The sequence below is a fragment of the Ailuropoda melanoleuca genome, chromosome 12 (genome assembly GCF_002007445.2).
Source record: "Ailuropoda melanoleuca isolate Jingjing chromosome 12, ASM200744v2, whole genome shotgun sequence".
NCBI classification, from domain to species: domain Eukaryota; kingdom Metazoa; phylum Chordata; class Mammalia; order Carnivora; family Ursidae; genus Ailuropoda; species Ailuropoda melanoleuca.
The window spans coordinates 77,492,832-77,516,875 of NC_048229.1; the positions used below are offsets into that span (position 1 = coordinate 77,492,832).

Sequence of the window (24,044 nt, forward strand, 5' to 3'; positions counted from 1 at the left end):
GCCCGGCCCCCAGGCGACGCGAGCTGGTGGCGGGAGAGGCCAGGCAGGCTACAGTGTAAGAGAATGCCAGGAAAAGGGGTCACCACAAGAGGCGCCTCAGATCTGGTGATGTGCGTGGCCTTGGCATCAAAATGATTTTTCCTTAGAACAAGCAAGAGGGGGAAAAGGAGATAAAAGAAAGATGTTCCATGAGCTTCAGGAGATAGGGCGCAGGGGGGGCTCGGGAGGGAAGCGGGGAAGGGGAGGTGGGCTGCAGACAGGGTGATGCGCGTTGCCTCTCACGGCGTCTCCTGTCCCTGGTGGGCTGGCGGGCTGGTGGCTGAGGCCGCGGTCCCCTCCCCCGGGGAGCAGGCGGATGACATTGCGAGGGGCAGGGGAAGGGCTGGGGTCACTCCGTCTGCGCGTCGTAGTTGGCGCCCCCCGCCTTCTTGAGCTCACTCTTGATGAAATCTTCCTCCAGCTCCTTCCGATCGCTGATCACAAACTCTTTAGCAAAATTCTGCAAGAACAAAATAAAACACACAGTTCCCGTGAAGAAGGGACAGGATCAAAGTGTCGCTCAGAAAACACATCAGAAAGTCCTGGCACCTAAAATACTAAGAAATGATCAAAATGAAAATTCGGTGGCAATGCAGTTTGGCAAGAGGAGGAAAAACCGTGACTGGAGACCAGGAAATGGGTGAAGTCGGGATACAGCGTAGTCCTGAGACCAAGGAGATGGGCCAAGGACAGCACGGGTTCGAAGGCTGGCGCTTTCGTTTTCCAGCTGTGTGACCTTGGGCAGGTTCCTTCAACTCTCTCTGCCTTTGTTTCCTTGTCTGTGAAAGACCAACCTGTCAGAATAATAGGAGAGGAGGTCGGAAAGGCAGGCTGGTGTGCTGGGAAGTGTTTAACATCAGGCTGTCCAAAATGGGGGGGTGGGGTGGGGGCAAGTCCTGAATGGTAGCTTGTGCCCATTTCCACGGTGTGAACATTCATCCCATGGTTGGTTTCAGCCACGGTGATGAGCTGAACGGGTGCAGCCACTCTCTGCCCTCGGAGTGCACAGGCTTCAACCATAAAAGCCCACGGGCCTGGCCCACACGAGGTATTCAGTAAATGCCCAGGGCACGAACACGTGAAGCAGGTGATCTGGCTTATCCAAGAACTCCGAGCCACGAAGAATCAACAGCTGTTTTGATACGTGGATCACCAGACTTCAATAAACAAGGAAAATTTCAGGGCGATGAAAGAGAAGAATCCAAAAAATTTACCAAAATACGAATAACAAGTCTGAAGGTCAGAAAATCATCCACACACACACGCAATCCACAAGGAAATAGCATAAACAATGACCACCATTTATTAAGTACCTATGGGTAACAGACATGGTCACGCACTGGCAAACTTAATTCTTAAAACCCTTTCATATGAACCAGCAACCCTACCCTTAGAGATCTACACAAGGGAAATGAAAGCACACATCCACACAAACACTTATACACAAATATTTGCAGCAGTATTATTTGTAACAGCCAAAATGTGGCAACCCACCCAGATGCCCGTGGATGGAAGAGTGGGTAAGCAAATTATAGTCTGTCTACACGCTGGACTGTTACTAAACCATAAAAAGGAACGAGATGCCGATACATGGTATCATGGATGGGTCTCAAAACCATCATGCCGAGTGAAGGAACCAGACAGGAAAGACCACGTATCGTATGATTCCATTTATGTGAAATGTCCGGAAAAGGCAAATCCATAGAGACAGGAAGCAGAATCGTGGTTTCTGGGGACTGGAGGGGGAATGGGAGGTGAGTGCTAATGGGGACGCGGTTTCTTCTGGGGGAAGGAAAATGTTTGGGAACTAGATAGGGATGGTGGTTGCAGAACAATGGGAATGTACTAAATGCCCATGAATCGTAGAGTTTAAAATGGACAATTTTATGTTATGTGAACTTCACTGCAATTAAAAAAAAAAGACTCCAAAAAAAACGTCACCATCCCTCCAAGAAGAATGAGTAAACCAAAACAACACTCAAGGTCAAGTTTCACAGCATAAAGACAAAGTGTTGCCATGCCAAGCCACTAAGACACTAGCAGGGAGGGGAGAGGGGAAGGTTAATATTTATCAAGCAACTAATATGTGCCAGGTGCAGCCTGACATATCTCACTTAAACCTCCCTCAGTATATTAGTTCTCTTTTTTTCTTTTTTAAGATAAGACCCACAGGTTGGGCTTGAAGAGATTGTGCAACTAGCCCAGAATGACATCCTCCTGACCCCTTCTAGTCCCATCCCACCATCCTGTGCTAAGCATTGGTGTCTGTCTTCAGCACAGTGAGTGAACACAAATTGGACGTATGGGCCGGGAAGGGGAACCGAGAATTAACATGTTTCTCAACCTGAGCCCCAATGGTGGGGGGGGGGGCAGAGAGCAGTGGAGGAGGAAGCCAACAGCTCGAGACGCCTCTAGCAGGAAGTGCAAAGTTCCTCTGCTGTGTGATAGCTATATATGGAGACTAAAGAAATAAGAACACTCCTGTTCACGTCTGTTAGCCATTAGGAGATTTAGATTAACAAGAGGTTTGATAAGGCACTAAGAAATCTACAGTCAAACTGTACAAGGAGCTATGCAGAGTCCAGCTGAAAACCACAAGCATATGGAAAATCAAATCACAGCCAAAATAAGGAGCAATCTGCAATAAGAGAATCTAGTAAAAACGTAACATAACAATAAATGTAAATGAGCAAAATTACCCCCCCCAAACAGCTATGTCTTAGGCTACCAAAAAATACCGCCCCCAAACTCTACGCTATATAATATACCTGAGACATGATTTAAAAACCAATAGGTGAGGCAAAAAGTGATTATATCAAAAAGAGTACATGGAGAGGCAACCTCACCTGTTCCCACTATGGGAGCAGCATCCAGCCTCCAGGGGCCAAAGCAGGGGTGGGGGGAGCCATGTGGAGGGGCCCTACCAAGCCTCACAGGCCTCCCACACACAGGACGTTCAGCACCCCAGAGGCTTCAAAGGTGAACTGACACTTCCCCTAAGGGTGTGGACTCAACAAAAAGTCCCTAGAAAATCTGAGTCAGCCTAAAACCCAACTCACATCAACCCCTCCCTTTCCCACCCATGTTCCTTCCAGCAGTCCTCAGAAGGGGCCTTCCACTTGGCAGGGTGGACACCAGTGCCCCCAGGGAGTGGGCTTCATTGTGACCTTTCAAAAAGAGGCAGAAACAGCAAAACCAGCTCTATGGGCAGCTGGACCCCGACCTGGGAGCAGCACACCGGAAGGAAGGAGCCGACATAAGGACCAGCCCACGGTGAAGAACCATGAAGAGCACATCTGAGCAAAGCATGGCCACCACCCCCTTTGCTCACACCTCTACCCTCAGCCACTGTCCCTAGCACCCTCGCCATGTCACCAAACGCCCACAGCACAGAGGCAGGTGACGCTGAAGGCCGCAGTTGCCAGAGACAAGTCCTGACTCAGAAGGAGACAGGGCCCAGAGCAATGCTAACACATAGGGAACTTTTCATTTTCTAGCAGCCGTGTTAAAAAAAGTAAAAAAGAACCAGGTGATACCAATTTTCACAGGATTTTTATCTAACTTTATAGATTCAAAATACTGCCATTTTAACATGTAACCAACATACAAAATCATTAATGGGACCTCCCGCGTTCTTTCCTGCATAGTTTTTGAAACCCAGTGCACGTTTCACACGTACGGCCCAAAGCAGCGCAGACGGGCCAAACCTCAAGTGCTCGGCAGCCACGTGTGGCCAGGACGGGGCGGGTCTAGATAGAACAGGAAAGAGTCTGAAAGAACAGTGTGCTCAGTCAAGGAGAATCATTAATCATAAAATAGCTCAGCTGATATGAGTGGAGGAGGGGGAAGCTTTTGGAGGCCTGGAAATGTTCCATGTCTTGATCCAGAACTGGAAAAAAAAAAAAAAAAGCCCTTAAAAGTCTGACATTCACCCCCTCATTTGATTGAAAAGCAGCAATAGATGCAGAGAGGGGAAGCAATTCCTTCCAGGGCACAGAGCAGCCTCATGGCAGGGGTCCTGGGGGCAGGTTCTGGCCCTGCTCTGTCCTGTCCTCTCCTTCCCTCTGCTCCAGACTGCCCGTCCCTCCCACCACAGCCTCTGCCACACCCTCAAGGCCACCAAAGCCACATGTCAAAGACTTCAAAGCAAAAGGTGCTGGTCTGCAGGCACAGTCATCTGTGGTTCTAGAAAGATCTTCTTTGTCGATCTAGGAACACTCTGTCCCTGGCTGATAGCTTCCAGAAAGGGTCATTCTTCTTCTTCTTTTTTTTTTTTTTTTTTGCCATGGCAGGACTTTTCCACGGAAGAGGCCCATCCATCTAAACCTGACTCCAGGATGGCTTGGAGATATGCAGTAAGCAAGTTCAGGACACATTTGTCCCAGTGACTTTTCTCACGTGCATATATGCTCATATTTCAAAGATGTAACACAGACTTTGCTTCCAATGAAGCTTCCAATGGTCTGTTCCTGGGAAGGCAACTCCAGAGGAGGACGGGGTAGGACAAGGTTCTGTACATTGTCCAGAATCTATTTTAGGACAAGGTTCTGTACATCGTCCAGAATCTATTTGCAAAGCTGGTTTAGAAAGCGCTTAAATGTTTGCCTATCTTTAGTTTTAAACCATCTCACTTTTTTTTTTAAGATTTTGTTTATATATTTATTTGACAGAGAGAGAGAGAGAGAGAGAGAGCACAAGCAGGGGGAGTGGCAGGCAGAGGGAAAAGCAGGCTCCCCACTGAGCAGGGAGCCCAATGCATGGCTTGATCCCAGGACCTGAGCCAAAGGCAGACAGTTTAACTGACTGAGCCACCCAGGTGCCCCAACTTTTCTTTTTTTTAAGTAGGCTCCACCCCCAATGTGGAGCCCAGTCTGGGGCTTGAACTCACAAGCCTGAGATCAATACCTGACCTAAGATCAAGAGTTGGGACACTTGACCAACTGAGCCACCCAGGTGCCCCTAAACAATCTCACTTTTAAATGGGTCCTGACTGCCTGAGTTTAAACCCCAGCTTTAGTCCTGAAGTGTGCTGGGCGTGGGTTTGGTCCAACACAGATAGCAGCACTGGTCCATTTGCATCTGCAGCAGTCGGCCTTCCCCAGGGACCTCCCCTCCCCCGCCATCCTGGGACTTACCACCCCTCCCACCCCCCAGTCTCCTCATGTGCAAATGAGGACAATAAGACCTATATTCTGGGGGTTTCAGGAGGGTCTGATGAGTCTACCTAAGGCTGGGACCTTCGATGAGGGTTCCCAAGAATGATGAGGTGATATTTTAAGAGATCCTGGGTTCACCTTTGTTCTTAAGATTGTCAGGGTAATCTGAGATGGAAAGTTTCCTGAAACGCTCAAGAGTGAAGGCACAGGGAGTGGTTGGTTCCTCTTCTCTCACCCACAATGGTTTCATCCCCATCACTTATTTTACTCAAGGAAAGTCCAGGCAATTCCTTCGAATAACCAAGGCACTGACACCGGCACCGCTTCGTCCTTGCAGAGAGAAGACAGCAAATCCAGCTGCACAGCCCACAGCAGGACACCGGGTCAGCCACGGGAGGAAGGCAGGAAGCCAATGGGGAGAAGCATCGGGTCTCCCACCCAGAACACGAGAACCAGGGTGAGTTGTTAACCTATGCAGAGAATGTGGGTGCAGAGAAAGTACTGGGAAGAGAAACTGAGAGTGGAGTCTTTGACAGATAAGTCTGTGATGTCAGCAATACACGTTTCTACAAAGTGGGGCAATGGAAGAGAGGTGACCTTCATTGCATCCAAAGAGGAGAGCTAGTGTCATTCATTCTTCCAACAAACACATGCTTACTAAGCACCTGTTGTATACCAGACATTCTCCTAGGTCCTGGGAAGGCAAAAGTCTGGTGCTTAGGGCTCTGAGAGTCTGAGAGCATAAGAAGAGAACCAGGGGGCGCTAAAATGCCCCGAGGGAAGCAGCCAATGGCTCTGGGCCCTGGTCTCTATCTCTGTGAAAGAAGAGGGTGAGACAATGGGTTGTCCTGGCACTTCCCCATCAGCCATCCATGGCTTTGCATCTTACCTCTGGAGCATGTGGGACAAAATTCCACATCGACTGCCAGAACCTGAGGGGCAGTGGGGAAAACTGGCACAGGAAAGTCAGCTACGGGATAAGAGACTAGCTTTCAAAAGAAAGACGTGTGCTAGCTTCAGGCTCTTCCCCAACCCCTGCACAGAAAGAGCGGGGAACAGAATCTCTCCTCTCCCGTGTGTGAGCCGGGGCAGGGGGTGGAGGAGCACATGCGGGCCGCCATAATGTATCTTCCCCAAGGGGGTGCAGATTAATGATAAGCCAAAGACCTCAATGTGCGGCAGGAAAGCAGTCGGGGCCCTGCAGCGTGTAGCGTGCTCAGAGAAGGGACCCCTCCAGACGGAAAGGCACAGCATCAAACCCGCTGGGCATTCAGCTGCCAACCCCTCCTGGGCCTCCCACGCTTGCCCTCCTACAGCCATTCGAATGAGCTTCAAAGACCCAGGTTTTCAAAATCCTTCCAGCAAGGTGTAATTTACTCAAAAAGAACAGGTTCTTGTAACAGGCCTGAGTCATCATAGAAAAGGGAAAAAACAAACAGCGCAATGGCACAGTCTCGTGTTTGGCAGATTCGGGGACAAAGGCACCCGCGTCACCCATGCAGTTTATGAACGACATGACTCCACTAGGAAGAAAACAGAGGACAAGGGAGGGGCATTCGGTCACATTTCAGTGGGGCACCGGGGAACCGTCCATTCATCCGAGGCGGAGGGCAAGGAGGCACACCGTCTTGGAGCATGCTTGCATAGGGTTGTGCCAAGCCCAAACCGGGGCAGTTGTCCATATGCCTCGAATCCTGACCCCACCCCTGCAGGGCCACCCACCTCTTCAGCATTTGGGTGACCGCCTGGAGTCTGACCCCTGCTCTCCTGACCACGGACATTTACAGAAGCCCCGACTCCCCTCTGCTGGTGTCTGACTATGGCCACGTCTAGGTCGGGAACGGCAGGAATGTGGGAAGCATACTTCACTCCTGAATCCACGGCAGACGTCATCATCAATCATGGCGCTTTTCTCACGAGTCCAGACTTAGCATCAGAAGCCTTCTTAACCCAGAGTCCCCTGCTATTGATGGACTGACAAGCACACTTAAATCCAGGCTTACGTTTTCAATTATCGCCCGGTCAAAATTGTGCCCAGCCTTTCTTGTTCCCTGGCCACACCCACTTTGGGGAATTTTTCCCAGGAAATAATTCAACAGATTTTTGTTTTTTTGTAATTATAATATATACTCACAGATGTTCATTGTCAGTAAACACCAGATTGTTTTCCCATTTCAACAAAACTTGAATAAGTAAATAGTATCTGCATTGAACACTTTATATACATCAGGAATTTTATACCATATTTTATTTAATTTTTATAATCCCATGAGTTACATATTATCATCCCAAGTTTTTAGAGGAGGAAGCTCAAGTTCAGGGAAGTGAAGTAAGTGGCCAGCAAAAACGGACACCTGCTGAGGGGTGGGCTGGGCCTGGACCCCACAATGAAGCCCATGCCACGGTCTTTACAAAAGTGAGGAGTGGTCCATGGAAGGGACGAGAAACAGGAAAAATCCTAAGGACACAAGCTGCAAAGAGCACAGACAGCTCCAGCCCAACAAGATCGTGGGGTACACGCGTGTCACCCGGGAAGAGGAGCGGCCTGGACTCGGTGCCCCGGGCTCCTTCGGTGAAGACCTGCCCGCGCTCTAGCTAGGTCCCCATCGCGGGGAAACTGTACGCCGGTAAGCGTGTCCGGAATCGCTGCACGGAGCGCCACCAGCTGCTGGCGGGTGACCAGGCAGGGGTCATGCCACCACTAGCTGGCCGAGGGCTGGGACCCACGTGGGGCTTAGCGAGGGGCACCCAGGCCTCAGCCCACCCCAGCTCTTGGCTTGTGCAAGTAGCCGCCATTGCTACGCCAGGCTCAGGACTTGGGGCCTCCTCCCCTCTCTCCTGACAGCTTGTGACTTCTTGGTAGCAGGAGCACAGAGTGGGCCACGGAGCTCCCCACCATGAGAGTGGGCTCTAATCCTCCACCAGCCGCTTCTGCCTTGGCTCAAGGACGCGTGCGTCTGAGCCTCAGCCTCCACATCTGAGTAGTGGGTATAGTAACAGCACGTGGCCCCCACCTGCGATACCACACGTCCTTCGCAGGCTGCTGGGGGCTTGTATTTCTGATTGAGTCGTTTGTGTCTTAAACACAGGACACAAGCAACAGAAAGTGCCCTTGCCTGAGCCCCAGGCCCAGGTGAAACGCACGGGCACAGAAGGCCCCTCCTGGTTTGGAGAATAAAGGGCCTTTCCATAAACCTTGAGCCTGGAGAAGTGTAAACATTCCTCCTGAAAACAAACAGCTGAAACCCTCTGGAGAGCCACGAAGCAGCCACAGCCGGTCCCCAGAGGGCCGGATCCCCAGAGTGCTGGGTGGCAGCGAATGCTCTGAAGGGAGGGCAGCAGCCCCATACATCTCATGACACGGACGAGCGCGGGTTCTCCCGGCCGACCCGGCTGGCTCGCACCTCTGCTTGCTACGGAAACAAAAGCAGAGTGTTTGCAAATTCGAGTCCACCCCCAAATCCCTCCGAGTGTAACTAGCTTGCACAATTTAATGCAATCCTGAGACTAGTTATTGAACATTTAGGAATGTTCTTCCTCTGTCCTAGGAATATGCAAAAAAAGTAAGACACAGCCCGTGTGAACATCTTTGTTTCTTCACTTTTTAGCACCTGTTTTCCTACTCTTCTAGGCACAAGGGGTGCCCTGTAATAAAGCAGGCAAGGTCCCTGCCCTCGAGATTACCTTCTAGGGTCATTTATTTATAATTCCTGGAATCTATAATTCATGGGATCATGGTAGAAACACAGATGAAAGAGCAATTGGTTCTGATGGAGGCCAGTAGGAGAATGGCATAAAGAAGGAAGGTTTTGAAGGATGAATAGAAGTTCACTGGTCACCCAAATAGAGAAACCCTTTTTCTATCCTTTGCATTTCTTTAATCCTTCCAACAGCACCATGGAAATCTACATTCTCCTTTTCATAACATCTTTTTCACAGAATCGAAAGATAAAGTTACTTGCCTGAGGTCCCATAGCAAAGAGTTGATGCAGCTAGGATATCAGCTTGGGTCTCACACCCCCTTAAGCCCATGATCTTTTCCATTTGACACAGCAGCATTTTTTTTTTTTAAAACAAGTGCTGAGCAATGATATTCTGTTTCCAGTTTTCATTTTAAAGGTTCTACCATCAAGAAGATTAAGGTTAAAAATAAATCTAAGAGGTTTATTTCCTGCACAACTTCTGAGAGCCTTTAATGGGCCATGTGAATCGACACAGGTAGGGTTTCCAAACCGCATGTGACCTCAGAACGGTTTCTTGGTGCTGAGGACTTTGGAAACGGGCAGCAGGGCCAGGTGACTGCATCGGGGCTCTGGGGTCAGGCAGTCTGGGCACCAGGCAGGGCTCCACTACGTCCAAGCTCTGGGACCCTGAGCAAGTGACTCGGCTTCCCTAGGCCCCCGGCCCCTCATCAGTAAAATGGGGATAGGGGTAGAACTGGCCTTGTTGCAAAGAATTAATGATTTCAATATGGGGAAAGTCCTCTGAGGTGCCAAGCACACGGTGGGGCATAATAAAACCGTCGTTAGGAACGTTATTAGCACAGTGGTACACCCAGGCAGCCCTCTTGCTGGAGCATTAGGTATATCTGGTCTTGGCCCTGCGGGGTGAGAGGAGGTCCAGCATTTAAGCTGACACCACTCCTGGGGTTTAGAAGCCGTCAGAATTCACATTAACCTGACAGTTCCACCAAGTCACTGAAACGTCCGTCCTTCTTGCCCCCACTGCTCATTGGAGGCAACATGGCTGCTGTCCTTTCCCGAGGCTGAACATGGAGATGGACCCTCTGGTCTCTGTGCTCCGTGAACATTCATAGGATGTTAAAAAAATAAATAAAAGGCTCACATGAATAAAGCCATTCTGCAAGGCAAGCATGATGCATCACGGCCAGAGTCTGGTCTAAAATCAAGACAGCCTGGCCCAGCCCGGACAGCAGGCCCCTAACAGTAGTGCTTGCATTGTCCCCGTAATCCCGCACAGGCGCCGGAACAATGGCCCGGGTGTTCTGTCCCCGGCACCAGCCGGGCCCTTCTGTGCGGCAGATGACAGCCGGGGCGAGACAGCCACGCATGCTATCCATCCAGCCGAGCCCCCCGACCCCAGTCCGGGCGTCACCACTGTCCAGCCCAACATGCCTGGAAGCCTGTCTTGTTTTGTCTTGCTTTCCCCTGGCGCAGTCACATCTCAGTTTCTCAGCCTGGCACTGAGCACAGACTAGAGACCCGCGGTCAAACCTCCTGACTCTGACCTCCTCTGGACTCCGGCCGGGATCGGCTGTTTGTGAGCCAGAGCTTTGGGGCAAGTCCTAGCACTGCCCTGGGCCTCAGTTTCCCCATCTGTTAATGCACCTATGCAGCAGGCCCCGGGGGGAGGGATGACGTCAGCACCAGCAAAGGTGGGCAAGGCCGGGACCTCTGGTGTTGTTGAAGGCGGGGACTCCGGTCCAAGCCCTGTGCTCAGGCAATGTGGCAATGAGGCAATGTGGCTCAACCGCAGACTTATCACCGGCTGAGGAAGTGATGCCCAATGGAGATAGAGAGCTGTGCCTCACGGTCTTGTCGACAAGGGGACGCTGGGGGTAACAGCAGCTACCACGCCCAGGTCTTCACCAGACGTGGTTCTAAGCACTGTCCTCTATTTGCTCAACGCCAAGAGGCAGAAACTATCTTACCCCTGTTTTGGACTTCAGAGGATTGAGACCCGGAGAAGGTAAGCAACATGCCCAAGGCTGCACAAGGTGCTGGACTCACACCATGTGGCTCAGAAAGCCCCACTCAGACCACAGCACTGCAGTGCCCCTCTGTCCGACAGAGTAAAATGAGGTTCCTTTAAAGGAATGATGCCGTAAACAAAGTGCCACATTTTTAAATGAAAACGTTTCGGACCATGTCAAAGCGGAACATGACACAACACATCCACCCACTCAACTCTTCCTTTTGTAAAGAAGGAAACTACAGCCCAGGAAGGGAGAGCGACTTGGCCACGGCTGCGCAGGCGGCATGAAGACCCGCCTTTCTTGATTCTAGTGTCTCTGTGTCCGTTTACGCTGTCTACATTTCATGCAAACCACAAGGATGTGGGTCTATTACTTGCATTACAATAAAACCCAAGGGTTTATCGGTTATCCTAAACTAATCGCCAATCCACTTATTCTTCACATGGAAATCATAGCACGAGGCAGCTGGAGAAGGCCACAGCACACAAGACACAGAATCCAGAATGGCCCATCAAGAAGGTCCCTTAGAGAACATCTGCTCTGAGTGCCTATTAAACAGAGGGGAAACTTCCAGGTGCCCCAGAATCAGCACGATTTTAGCGACTGTGGAAAGACACCATTGCACCAGCCAGCGTAACTGACTCTTTGTAACTTAAATGGCTGGATTTGCAACTGTAGCATCCATGAGAGGTATTGTGATGGTTTCAGATAATAAACCTTTTTAAATGCAGATGTGAAAAAGGCAGAAGGTAATGGTCAAAATATTACACTGCACCTGCAGCTCAAGATGTCCCAGCTCCCCCACTGCAGTGGACATCGGTGCCTTTCCATCTACCAGCGTCGCTTTAAGATCTGGGCACACGCCCGAGCTGCCAATCATGAAGCCCCGCCTCCCCGCCCATAGGATGTGCATGTGACCTAAGTTGAGCCAATCAGGGTCCTTGTAAGGGAATGATTGACACCCGAGGCCAAACTCAGAGAAAAGAGAGAGGAGAGGAAGTTACAGGGGGAGCCCTGGATCCAGCCACACCTAAAGGCCGGAAACCCTGCGCTTCCCAGTTCCTAAAGCCAGGCGATTCCCCTTTTTGCTTCAAGGTCTTTGAGCTCGCAAACAAATGGGTTATGACCAATAGTCCCAAGTGAAACTTCACACCGAAGAATTCTATTTCCCGAAATCACCCTCCGCCCCTGGCTCACTCAACCAAACTGGGCCGAGTTCTAGACCTGAAAGGAACTCTGCAGGACGCTGGTGGGAACGGGGTTTCCTTTGCAGGTGACAGAAAAGTTCTGGAACCAGACAGGGATGGTGGTTGCCCAACACTGTGAATGTGCTTTAACGCCACTGAGTCATACGTTTTAAAACGGGGAAAATTAGCAATTTTATGTCACTGTATTTTACCACAATTTTTTAAATGGAAAGAAAAAAGGAGCCCTGCAAAATTCAAAAGGCGGCCCGACTGGCAAGCGTTCTCTCCCCACACGCCCTCCCCTGCTGGCCACGCATGTCCGGGCCGCCAACAGAAGAGGAACCATGGACGGTGGAACCCAGCAGGAGACCTTCCGCCACGGAACAGGCATTCGGGCATTTTTCAATCTGCTGCCACAAAGGAGACCCCTGAAAGCTGGGTAACCACTAAAACCCAAATGGACCTGGAGAAAAATAGCCCGCAGGGTGGAGTCAGGGGCTTTCCAGCTCAAGGGCGTCAGCACTGGGCAGAGTGCTGAGTGGTGTTAGCCAGTGACACTCAGTGGGATGTGAACTCAATGACATTGATTAAATAAACGCTTACTGTGTCCCAGACCTGGTGCTAACCCGCTTCGAGACCATCATCTGACAACTCAGACCTTTTAAAAATGACTTTCATGTCCGTTAACTCTGGACCCCCATCTTCCGAAAATGTGTCCTAAAGAAATAATTCAGTGGGAGAGACAAAGGAACTGCGTGTATTGAAATGTTGGCTGGAACATTACTTATAAAAATAAAAACAGGCAGCGACTCAATAGGCCAACAACAGGGGAACGCTTGGTACTTAGTACTTAGACGGTGTGCTTGTGCAACGAACAGCACAGCCAGCCATCGGGAGCGCGCTCATTACAAAGACTGCAGCCACATCGTTTAGAGAATTAGGCTGGCGGGGGGTAGGGGAGATGCCCACCTAGAGGGTGATTTGCAGGCTGTGATGCGCGGGGGTGGCGGAGCTCGCCCCCAGAGCTGGCAGGGAGGATGGAAGACAGGCCACGATAATGCAAGGACGGGAATTCTTTCTTCTTTCCTAACATTTTTTTTTTTTAAGATTTTATTTTATTTGACAGAAACAGCCAGTGAGAGAGGGAACACAAGCAGGGGGAGTGGGAGAGGAAGAAGCAGGCTCATAGCGGAGGAGCCTGACGTGGGGCTCGATCCCAGAACGCTGGGATCACGCCCTGAGCCGAAGGCAGATGCTTAACGACTGTGCCACCCAGGCGCCCCTCCTAACATTTTTTAAGTCGAAGTTTGATTTGCGGGATAATTTGAGATTTACGGAAAAGCTGCAGGAGAGACAGTAGGAGAGTTCGCACATACCCCACACTCCGTGTGCTTGAGGGCTAACATCTTACGTTCCTGTGCTAAGTTGGTCACAACTGCAAAGCCAACACTGAAACACTACCGTTAACTAAACTCCAGACCTCGTTCCAATTTCATCAGTTTTTCTTTTCCAGGATCCAATCCACGATACCACACTGCATAGAGCCGATTTTTGTGTCTGTTCTGTTTTTGGTTTTTACAATTCAAGGCTTTTCACATAGTCACAGATATGTGCACCCATCACCACAGCCAATTCAAGAATATCTTCACCCTCTCAGAAAGCAAGCCCATGCCGTGAGCTACCATCTCCCGATCGTGGGCTTGAGAGACCCTTCTGCAAAAGGGAGAACCCTTTGGTAAGGAGAGAACTCTCCGTCACCTCCCTTTTCCCCTGGTTTACCTTTCTGGAAATCAGATTTTCTCTTCTCAGCGTGACCCCAAGCTCTCGCCCCCTATGGACCACCTTGGAAGTTTCCGACAGTACAGATTTTGGTTACATCCGGAGCAGAGAAACACTTGGAGACCAACCCCTCTTCCTACTAACCTAGCAAGGACGGGGGAGCACGAAGTCTCCCACTGGGTCCTCACGGCCACCGCTGGAAGTCAACCACGATGACCCACGATCCAAGTAGACAGCGGCTACCATTTTGGTCGTCGTTCCAGCCCCCTTCTTCATGAACCACCTGCCCCATCCCAACGGTAGGCCCTCAGCTGCCACCTTTCCATTATGTGGTGGTCACAATCACAAACCTGGCTACCTGCCCCCAGCCCACACCCCGCAAACAACTCAGGGAACATTTCCTCAGCGGTTCTGGGGGTCCAGAGATGTGGTGCAGCTTGCTTTCCGTCCTGGGCGCCACCCCCGCCCACCCTGTCCCAGAAAGAACACAAGACCAAGTACCTGCACGACCTCCTTCACCAGGGTCTTGTCCGTGCTGGTTTTGGCTCGCTGCAGCCCGCTGACATTCTCGCCGATCCACGTGATGAGGGCAAACTTGGACCTCTTGCTCATGGCGTCCCCGGTGGTGAAACGCACAAAGGCAAACAGCCGCACGTCATCTGTCGTCAACAGCAAAACAGGGCATGGTGCTCAGTGAGAACGTCCCAAGACTTTGCTCCTGAGAAGGAGCCATGAGCCAGAATATGCCCAGAGCCGCACGGCCGGAGCCCAACGCTGGCCTCGGCCAACGTCCCCTCATGTAACCCAGCAACGGCGCCGCAGGCTCTGAGGCCTATTTCGCAGCTGGGAAGGGAGGTTCAGAAGGGGCACGCGACACTCCCAAGGCCAGTGGGCAGTTCGAGGCCATGCTGGCCTCGGAACACAGGCCCCTCTGGCCGCTAAGCCTGATACCCCCCACCCCGCATCCTTCACGTGGTCAAGGAAGGCTCAGGTTCTGGACCCGATTTAGCGAAACCTTCCTCAAGTCTTCTTATCCCCCAAGGAGCTGCTCGGAATGGGAACTGAGATGGGGGATGGGAGGTGGGGGGACAGAGTGGCCCTGATCCTGGCGTGAGATATGGCTCTAGGACCACTGGCCCTGTCTAGCTCGTGGCTGGACAATTATCGCAATAAAGAATGCTGAGTATTGTGCCGTTGGGGGTGTCCTGCCGGTTACATGTTACACATCTGTTGTTATTAGAAGGTCGGGGTGGGGGGAAGAGGGGAGAGGGGTTTGTCCCACTGGTCCACATCTATCTACCTTTTGTTCCATTACCATGTTTTTATCATTATTGTCCCTTCAGACCGCCTGCCACTGCTATGCGTTACCAAAATATTTGCGATGGTGTTGAGTTTTTAGAGTGACCCGTGTGTGGGTTTCCCACTAGGATGGGTCAAGGTTTGGCCGCCTCAGCACTCCTGATTCTTGGGGCTGGATCGCTCTTAGTGGTGGGGACTGTCCTGGGCAAGGCAGGGTGCTGAGCGGCATCCCTGGCCCCCCAACCCCCTAGTTGCCAATATCACACACCCCCTGCCCCAGTTACAACAACCAAAAACGTCACCAGACATGGCCCTGCATCCTCTTCGGGGCAAAATCTCTCCCCCAGCTGAGAATAAACTTCTGGACAGTTTGTGTGCCCACTGAATCAAGACCCTCAATGTGTTTTCTACCAACATTCTGTGCTTTTCTTTGAGGAAATCACATATCCTTACTCAGCTTAGTTCCTAAATAGTCCATATTTTACTTGCAATTATCAGGGAGAGCTCATCATTGTCCCCAACTGCAGATGACTGCGCAGTACCGGCTTCGGGGTGCTCACCTCGGGCTGGCTACTCAGCTCAGCTCTCCCCTCTCAAAGGGCTTCTAGCATCTGGCTTTAGGATTTCTCAAGTCCCCACAGACAGTGGAGAGCTGTGCTTCTCAAGTGCCTGTGTGTATCTGACTGCGTGGGGATCTCGCTAAAATGCAGACGCAGAGTCCCCAGGTCTCGGATGGGGCCCCAGGGCTGCATTTCTAAGTGGCTCCGGGGCGATGCTGACGCTATGGGTCAAAGGACCACATGGGAGCTTTTCTGTATTTTCATTTTTTCTAAATCAAGGTATCTTCCTCCTTAGACTTCCCAGCTGCCTCCCTGCTGAACCCCACATAGCTTACAGGTTTACGCCAAGCCCTCTGGGTGTAAAGGGGATCATCTGGAGCTGGTTAAGTTCGCTGCCTGGTTAGGACATCAAAGCTTGAGCACATCCTGGCCTACAAGCTGTGCATCTCATGCGCAACCAGGGGAACCAAGAAACACGGTTCTCAGCCAGACAGATTCCTGATTCGGACCCCACGGTCCAGGCCTGGCGGCCCCACAGCATTAATGGAAACAGGTCATAATCACCAGTCACAGTTTCTAAAACACATTCACGTTTTACTATCTCATGTGGTCTTTACAATGATGCTGTGTGGTGGGCCATGGGGGAGGAGCGGACACCACTGTCGTCTTCATCAACATGCACTTGGCCCTGAGACACATGAGGCTCAGAAGTCATGCAATGTGCACAAGGTGACTCGTGACAGTTAAGCCGAGGCCTGGGTGGCCTGGGTGTGTCTGCCCAGCCCCCTTCCTTCGGGGAACTGCCCCACCCGGCCACAGGAGTCTGGCGGACACCCATTGTGGGACTGGACCATGGGGGTCAGCACGAACAGAGAAAGACAGTCTCGGGGACATTTCACGGGCCAAATCGACAGGGCTTGGTGGCAGACTGGCCATGGGGGGAAGGAAACAGGAGTCCAGGGACTCCCAAGTGGGGGTGAGGGCTCCATCTCCTAGCCTCAAGGACTCTGACTTAGTCCCCAAGCACTGAGCCTCAGCTGCCTCAGCTGTAAAAAGGGGTGATATTTTTTGGTCCTTCCTTTTATTTTTTTCTTAGAAAAGAAAAAGTCACAGAACATAAAATTCGCCATTTACAATTCAGGGGCATTCAGTACACTCACAGCGCTGTGCCACCACAAACCCTACCCATCACGGTCCTTCCGCTGCCCTCTGCCCAGCCCGAAGCTGCACTATGTCCTTTCTGCCTCTGGATTTGCCTCCTCTGGACATTTCACATAGACGGAAGCACACAATCCGTGGCCTTCTGTCACTCAGCACGTCAGCGTGGTTCATCCCCGCTGTGGCATGATCCGTCCCTCATTCCCATTACACCCAAATCATATTCTAGGGTATGGCTATGCCACCTTCTGCCCACCCATTCACCCGCGGAGGCACGTCTGCGAGGTTTCCCAACGGGGTGATTTTGCCTCCCTCATCAGTCAACCGCAAGGATTAAATAGGAACGCCGTGCAACCTGCCCGGCCCACCACGGTGGGAACGTCTCCATGAAGTTGTGGCCACAGGACAGAGCTGCCAGGTGGGCAGTGAACACAGGAAGCGAGGTGGCGGGGCAGAAGGACTGAATGTCCACAGCCACGCATGGCTGGTGCCGACGGCATGGGGGGAGGCCCGCCAGTTCCAGGGCCCTCTGAGCAGCCGGGAGGCCATGGTGGAGGAAGCAAGATGCCCCAGTGGGGGTTTAATGAGACTGCTGCCTAGATCTGGGGGGGGCAGGGCCGCAGGTCGGGCGCCTCCCAACTTGTTCGTGCCAAGGCTACGACACAGGCAAAAGCACAGCAGCCTGTTTCCATGGGAACCACTCCGTCTCCCATCCCCACATTGGAAGCCTGGAGGCTTGGGTGTCCGTGACCGCAGCTGGACCCCCAGCGCCCCATCACTGGCCAGAGCCTCCACATGGGAAAGCCGCAAACCGTATGTCCCACGTACCAGCGCAGGACCTGGCGTGAGAGGGACGCCACCAGAAGTGAGTCACCAGAAGTGAGTCACAGCCCGGCCACCAGCCCCCGCAAGGGCTTGGGGAACCTGGCAGTGCAGACTTTCCCCAATGTCATTTACATTATAATGGCAGGAGGGACTGAGTTCCACATTCCTGGGCGGCTACTCGCCGCTTATCTGACAATGCTTTGGCCAAAAAGATCGCTGACGTTTTTGAATCGCCAAGAGTCACATTATGCTTACAAATGTTTGCGGCCCCAGATTAGGCCCGACACTGAAAAGTCAGCTGAGTCTGCAAGGGAAAGTCGGTCTGTCCGAGCGACGTTTTCGGAGCTGCCCACACGGACCTGCAGCCTCTCTCCCCCACTCACCCTGAAGGAGGCTCTGAGCCGGTTCAGACCTCAAACCGGCTGGTGCAGGGGAAGTTTTAGTTCTCAGTCCTGCGTTGGGCCACCTTCCCTCTCATGGACACAAGGGGCTGACAGAACACACAGCACCGCATCTGCATGGCAAACACCCCTCCCCTCCTGCTGGCACCGCGCTCACACACGGGAACACGTGGGTGTACCAACAGAAAGGCAGAGCGAAGCCGCTCCGTACACGTGGATAACGCGTGTGCCTGTACGTGTGTATGTGCACGCACCTGTGTGTGTGCACTATGCCGGAACCTGGCCAGGGGGACGTGGCGGCTTGAGACGGCTGTCACCCTCATGGTGCCACTCGGTCCCCAGAGGGCCAGTGGCACATCTTTCCAGCCTGAGGCTCAGGAGCTGAGGGTGCAGCTCCAGGGAACCCCTTTGGGGAAGCCGGGCCCAGACCCCCCCACGGCAGACAGACCCCTGAGCTCCCTGTCTTCTATAGAGGCCTCCGCACCTCTGTCTACACCGGCTGCTGCCTCAACCGTTCACCCTTAACCTTCTGCTCCCCAGCAGCCAGGTTAACAGTCCAAGTTCTGGAATCCATTAGAAGCTCCCGCCACTTCGTGCCAGCTGTGTGACCCAGACCAGATGCACACAGGGCTCTAAATCTCAGCGTCCCCATCTGCACAGTCCCGACACCGCCTGAGGGTTTCAGGAAACAGGATATGCAACAGGCGTGGTTCCTGGGTCCCCACCTCTCCAGTAAAACTGCTCCGGGGGCCTCAGTGCCACCGACCTGCCAGACCCAAGCATGGCCTCCCCACCTCTCCGTCTGCACTGGCTTTCCTCACCCACCACACTGACACTCGCTCCTCTGCGTGTCCACGCAGGGGCGTTCTCCGCACAGCCATTCAGCCACCGCAGCTCGCCTCGAGCACTGCTCGAGGGCCTACTATGCGCCAAGCACAGCACGAAGCACTGGGGCGTGCAGCTGAGACAAACAAGGGTAACAGAAGCTGTTTATCGAGCGTCGATGACATGCTGGGCACCATGCTAAGCCCGTACACGTGTGGCCACATGTCTTCATCCCAAGCCCTCTCTGCAGCCGGCACGGCTCCCAGGCCCATTTTACAGCTGAAGAAACTGAGGCTCAGAATGCTGATGTGATAAGCAGCCAGACAACCCTCTCCCTGCCTGTTGGAGCACCGGTTAAGTGGAGAGTCGTTCCCACAGCGGGGGTCCCCGGACCCGCAGTGTCAGCCTCCCCCAGGAAACCATGGGAACGCGGCTCAGGGTCCATCCCAGACTTGCCGATTCACGAGCTCTGGGAAGCCACACCCCTGGGGGACTCGGGGGGGCTCCCCAGCTTGAGAAGCACTGACCCAGAGAAAACGGGGAGGGGAGAAGAACTTGCACCAGCCCTGGCAGGAGAGGGATGAGAAGGAAGGTCTCAAGGGCAGAAAAGCTGAAGTGCCCCAAGTTCAGCCCACCCCCTTCCTTCCCACCCACACCTCTTTTATTTTGAGGAAGTGATCCTGAAAAGGAGCTTCCTGTATGGCCTGGCTTCTCGACACCAGAATTTACAGACCCAGAGGACCGAGGCAGGACTCCGAGTATATCAGCACCGAAGACCATCAGGACTGTCTCCCCAAGACCCTCCCTCGCTCAAATCCCACGGTCCAAGGAAAAGCAGCGCCCTCTTTAGGAACAGGGCTACCGAGCCATGCCACAGGGCAGCGGGGGTCCTTTCTGTCACCTCCGGATCATCCATTAGACAGGAGCTATCACTGACAAGGAGTCACAAACACATCACAAGATCACGGAGAGCCCCGCCTTGGAGGAGACGTCAACCCGCGACAAAGCAAGGCCAGGAGCACCATCCCTGACGACTGTCCGTGCCACCGCCCATCGCCTTCTGGACGGGGCCACAAGCTGGGAGCCCAGGCTGACGGCACGTCAGGCCTCGGCCCAGAGTGAACACTGTGGATACCCACCCCTCCTCCCCAGCCAGTCTTAGTCGTGAAAAGATGGCCCTCATGCAGCATGAATAAACCCCACCCTCGAAAGAACTGGACCTTCTCGGCGGTCTGTGAGGCCTCACGGTGTGAAAGAGCTCCCATGGCCCTCCGGCCTGGCCACCGAAGGACTGAGAGATGCCGGGCTGGGTCTGCTTGGGTTCCACGTCCTATTTCTCTCTGCAAGGTCCTTGCCTTCATTTACTAAGAAAGTTCATACACGACATGAGGCCACTGCTGTCGAGTTTGTGGGCACGGCATGGCACCAAGTAAGCACCCAGAAAGCCACTGTGGTTACTGCACTCTCTCCTCCACAGCCCCTCCCTGCCTCGGGCTCTCCTCTCACCCCTTTCTCCACCCTGCATTTCCCTCCTTTCTCTCCCGTTCACCACTTTTATCCCTCACCACCTCCTCCTGAGCTCTGTCTGGGGCTGGACTGGCAGGAGGGATTCAGAAGTGAGAGAGGGGACGGCAGGAGGACCAGGGGGTGATGCTAAGTGCTTAGGACAAGGCAGGTGTGGGAGAAATGAAGAGGGGAGATGACCGCACGGCGTATGGGAACAGAGGAAGGAAAGGAAGAGGAGTCGGACTTCACAGGGATCACCACGGCCACCAGGATGAGTCACCCCGTATTTTCCCAAAAACTGCGAACGGCACAGAATCTCTACCAAGCTCTCAAGGACTCCCCTGCCCCTCCCACCCCAACTTGAAATCCCCCTCACCTCAGGTAATCACTGAGGGGCAGATTCTGACCACGCCACCCAGCATTCTCACCAGGGGACCCCAATGCAAGATTGGCACTGACAGAGGACCTCTACCTTCTCCCAAAAGGGACCCTAGTCTTCCCCTCTGCCTCTCCTTGAAGCCAGCCCTGGCTGGAAAGGGACAAAACCCAGAGGAGACTGAGAATTGTTTACAAATGCTCTGGACGATTTTTTTTTTCGTTTCACACAGAACACAAAGTGGAGAATAATCAGCAAATCATTACAAAGAAGCAAACATAAGGGTCTAAGCACCTGAGTCACCACTCTGGCGCATGTCCTGTGGATCTATTCAGCTACTTTCCTATCTGTCCGGTCGATGTCACATCCCCCAGCACCAGGCACACAGTAGGCACCACTACACGTCTGCTGGCCAACAAAGAGAGACAGAGAGAACACCTTATTTCATAACTTACAGCCAATAGTAAACTTCAGAGCAAGACAAAAGAAAGGGGAAGGAGAAGCAGGGAGGAAATTGCCCCAGAGCACCACAGGATTGCAGCTTGCTCTAAAGCTGACCTTACCTTATATAGACTCCCTAAGAAGTTATGCAAACAAGGTTCAGTAAGGAAGAAAACAACCCACACACCAAAGAGCTGAGCTGTCAGCTTCCACCAAGCGAGCTCCCTGGAGCGAGGAAGAGAGGAAATGGGAAAGAATTCTAACATCCTGCTGCCCAGGGTGAGGGGATGAGCAGACTGTGGACAGGGCCGCAGCAGCCCTCCCTCCCAGCAGGCTGCTCACAGGGGGAGACCAGGCAGTCACAGACCAGGGCCTGGGAAGTGGGAAATGTTCTCCCCGGGACTCCAAGGACAGAGGGCTTGCTGGGTGCCCAGGGGAAGGGACTGAGGCCTGAGGCTGGCAAGAGCCAGTTCCTCCCTGGAGGGGAGGAGACCTATCATTCCTGAAAAGCCGCATATTACTCACTCTCTTTTTCAAGGTGATTTTTATTGTTTGCCCTGATTGGTAAAACAAACAACAAAAAAACCCTCCTGTCCCACTCAAAAAATGTTTAGAGGGGCGCCTGGGTGGCACAGCGGTTAAGCGTCTGCCTTCAGCTCAGGGCGTGATCCCGGCGTTACTGGATCAAGCCCCACATCAGGCTCTTCCGCTATGAGCCTGCTTCTTCCTCTCCCACTCCCCCTGCTTGTGTTCCCTCTCTCGCTGGCTATCTCTATCTCTGTCGAATAAATAAATAAAATCTTTTTAAAAAAATGTTTAGAAAACAGGAAGCACAAGAAAAAAAAATAAAGCCCATTACCCTAGGAATGCAACCCCCACTGTACCGGCTCCTCAGAGGGCATAAATGGGGGTGTTATTTGTTCACAAGCTCTATACCGCGTGCGCACACAGATGTGCACACGGTCTCCGCATCTGAGGCCACAGTGCGTGTGCAAGCGGATGGTGGTGACCCCGTTCCTGGCAGCGGTAGACTTCTCCAGTGATTCCTGACTCACTGCATTTTCATTAAATGTGAATGACCCAGCTCCCTACTTTGACGGAGAATATGAGAAAATGGAGTACAAGATAGCCAGAGGAAAAGCAAGATGATTACTTCCGTAGGACCCGCAGGGACTGCACTGATCTGGATACCCAAATTATCCGGGTAGCTGAAGGCTCTCCCCCAGTGACAAAGCACCAGAACTTTTTTTTTTTGATGGTTACTTTTACTTCCTTAAATGGAAGTCAGCATGTTACACTGGACTCTACCTTCGGGCTTAGAGAACAGAGGCTATAACCAGTTCCCCCGAGGCGGAGCCCGAGTGTCCGGCACCTGCAGCGGGACACCCTGGGGTCGGTGAAGTGTCTGACTGTCCCGTCCTGTTCAGCCGTGGATTCATGCTGCTGCGTCCTCCACAGCCGTCAGTCTGTCATTTGACAAACACTTATAACAATCTGTGATGCGGGGACTTTGCTGAATACGATGCAGTCCCTACCCTCGAAAGCTACAGTCTAGTTTGGCCAACAAAAACAAAATGCAGTTACACAATGTAGTCAGTGTCCTAGTAACAAGTTGTCACAGGGTGAATGGGAACATCAAAGAAAGAAGGAAACTCATTCTGCCTGGGGAGTGGTAATCACAGCAGGCTTCACAGAGAAGGTGACGTTTGATCTGGGTTTTGAAGGACAAGATAGAGTTCGCCCAGCTAACAGGATAAGGGCAAAAGGGCTCATGTTAACAACTCAGGGGAGAGATTCTGACCAAACTCCACAGGTAAGAGCAACAGCTTCTGCGGGCAAGTCCAAATGCCTTTCGTTCCCAGCCCTTCTCTCTATTTCTGACTTGCACAGGCTAGAGAAGCATATAACTGGCTTATTATTACTGTGTGCAAAATAAGCATTTAAAGGCTCAGGATGGCTCTCCTGGGGGCTCCTACGGTTTGCTCATCCCTACGCTGCAGGAGGGCAGGAGTCTCGTCCCCTACTCTATCAAATACCCAGGACAGTGCTGGTCACACTGCACATGCTCAATAAAGATGCCCGAGCACAGGGAGAGCCCTTGCCTCCTCGTCTATGGCCGCTCGAAAGCTTTCCAGCCCCCCGTTGTCAGCTGCATTCAGTACAGTGGGAGATGCCATTTTAGGAGAATAAAAGCAATCCCCTTCCTGGAGTTTTAGAAGTGTGGCTTCCACCCCCCAGGGAGCAGGAGTGAATAGAAATGATCAGATGTGGACAGCGAGATAGCAGTTGACTGGTCTGGACAAATGTGCCCTTTAAATAAAAGCACGTGGGAAAAGCAGACCAACATGATGTTGCTAGAATTACCGAGAGACGCATAACACGGCGTCTTCTCAACCTTTCCCGTTCATGTCACCAATTATGCTGCCACAGGCGAGCGAGGCAAGCTCTAAACCTCGGCAGCCCGAGGGAGCCAGGACACCCAGGCTGGCGTCCTAGCTCTGCCTTTTTCCATGGAGTGACCGTAGCCCAGTGGCCTCCCCCACGGATCCCCAGTTCTCTGGGCTGGGGCATGGCTTTCCCATCTCTGCCTCGGAGCCCCTGGGTGGGGGGGACAGAACTCACAAACGGATTTTATCCCTGTGGCCATTAACACCCCAGCCTTCAAGCCTGCCAGCACCCTTACCACTGACTCACTTCACTTTCAGTCATTCACTCATTTCTTAGCCCATATGACTATCCCAGACAGAGCCTCCGCTTTTCTTGAAGCGCTCGTTTC

The 24,044-nt window shown here is 52.5% G+C and overlaps 1 protein-coding gene across 1 annotated transcript in view; it reads right to left on the minus strand.

Moving 5' to 3' along the window:
- Positions 1-43: 43 nt before the first annotated feature.
- COTL1 (coactosin like F-actin binding protein 1) overlaps positions 44-24,044 on the minus strand; it is a 38,634-nt gene continuing 14,633 nt past the window's right edge. Inside the window, exons 3-4 of the mRNA XM_002913389.4 lie at positions 14,379-14,536; positions 44-499 (exon numbers count right to left, since the gene is read on the minus strand). Coding sequence (XP_002913435.1) covers positions 389-499; positions 14,379-14,536 — 269 coding nt within the window. The 3' untranslated portion in view covers positions 44-388. The remainder of the gene's footprint in view (positions 500-14,378; positions 14,537-24,044) is intronic.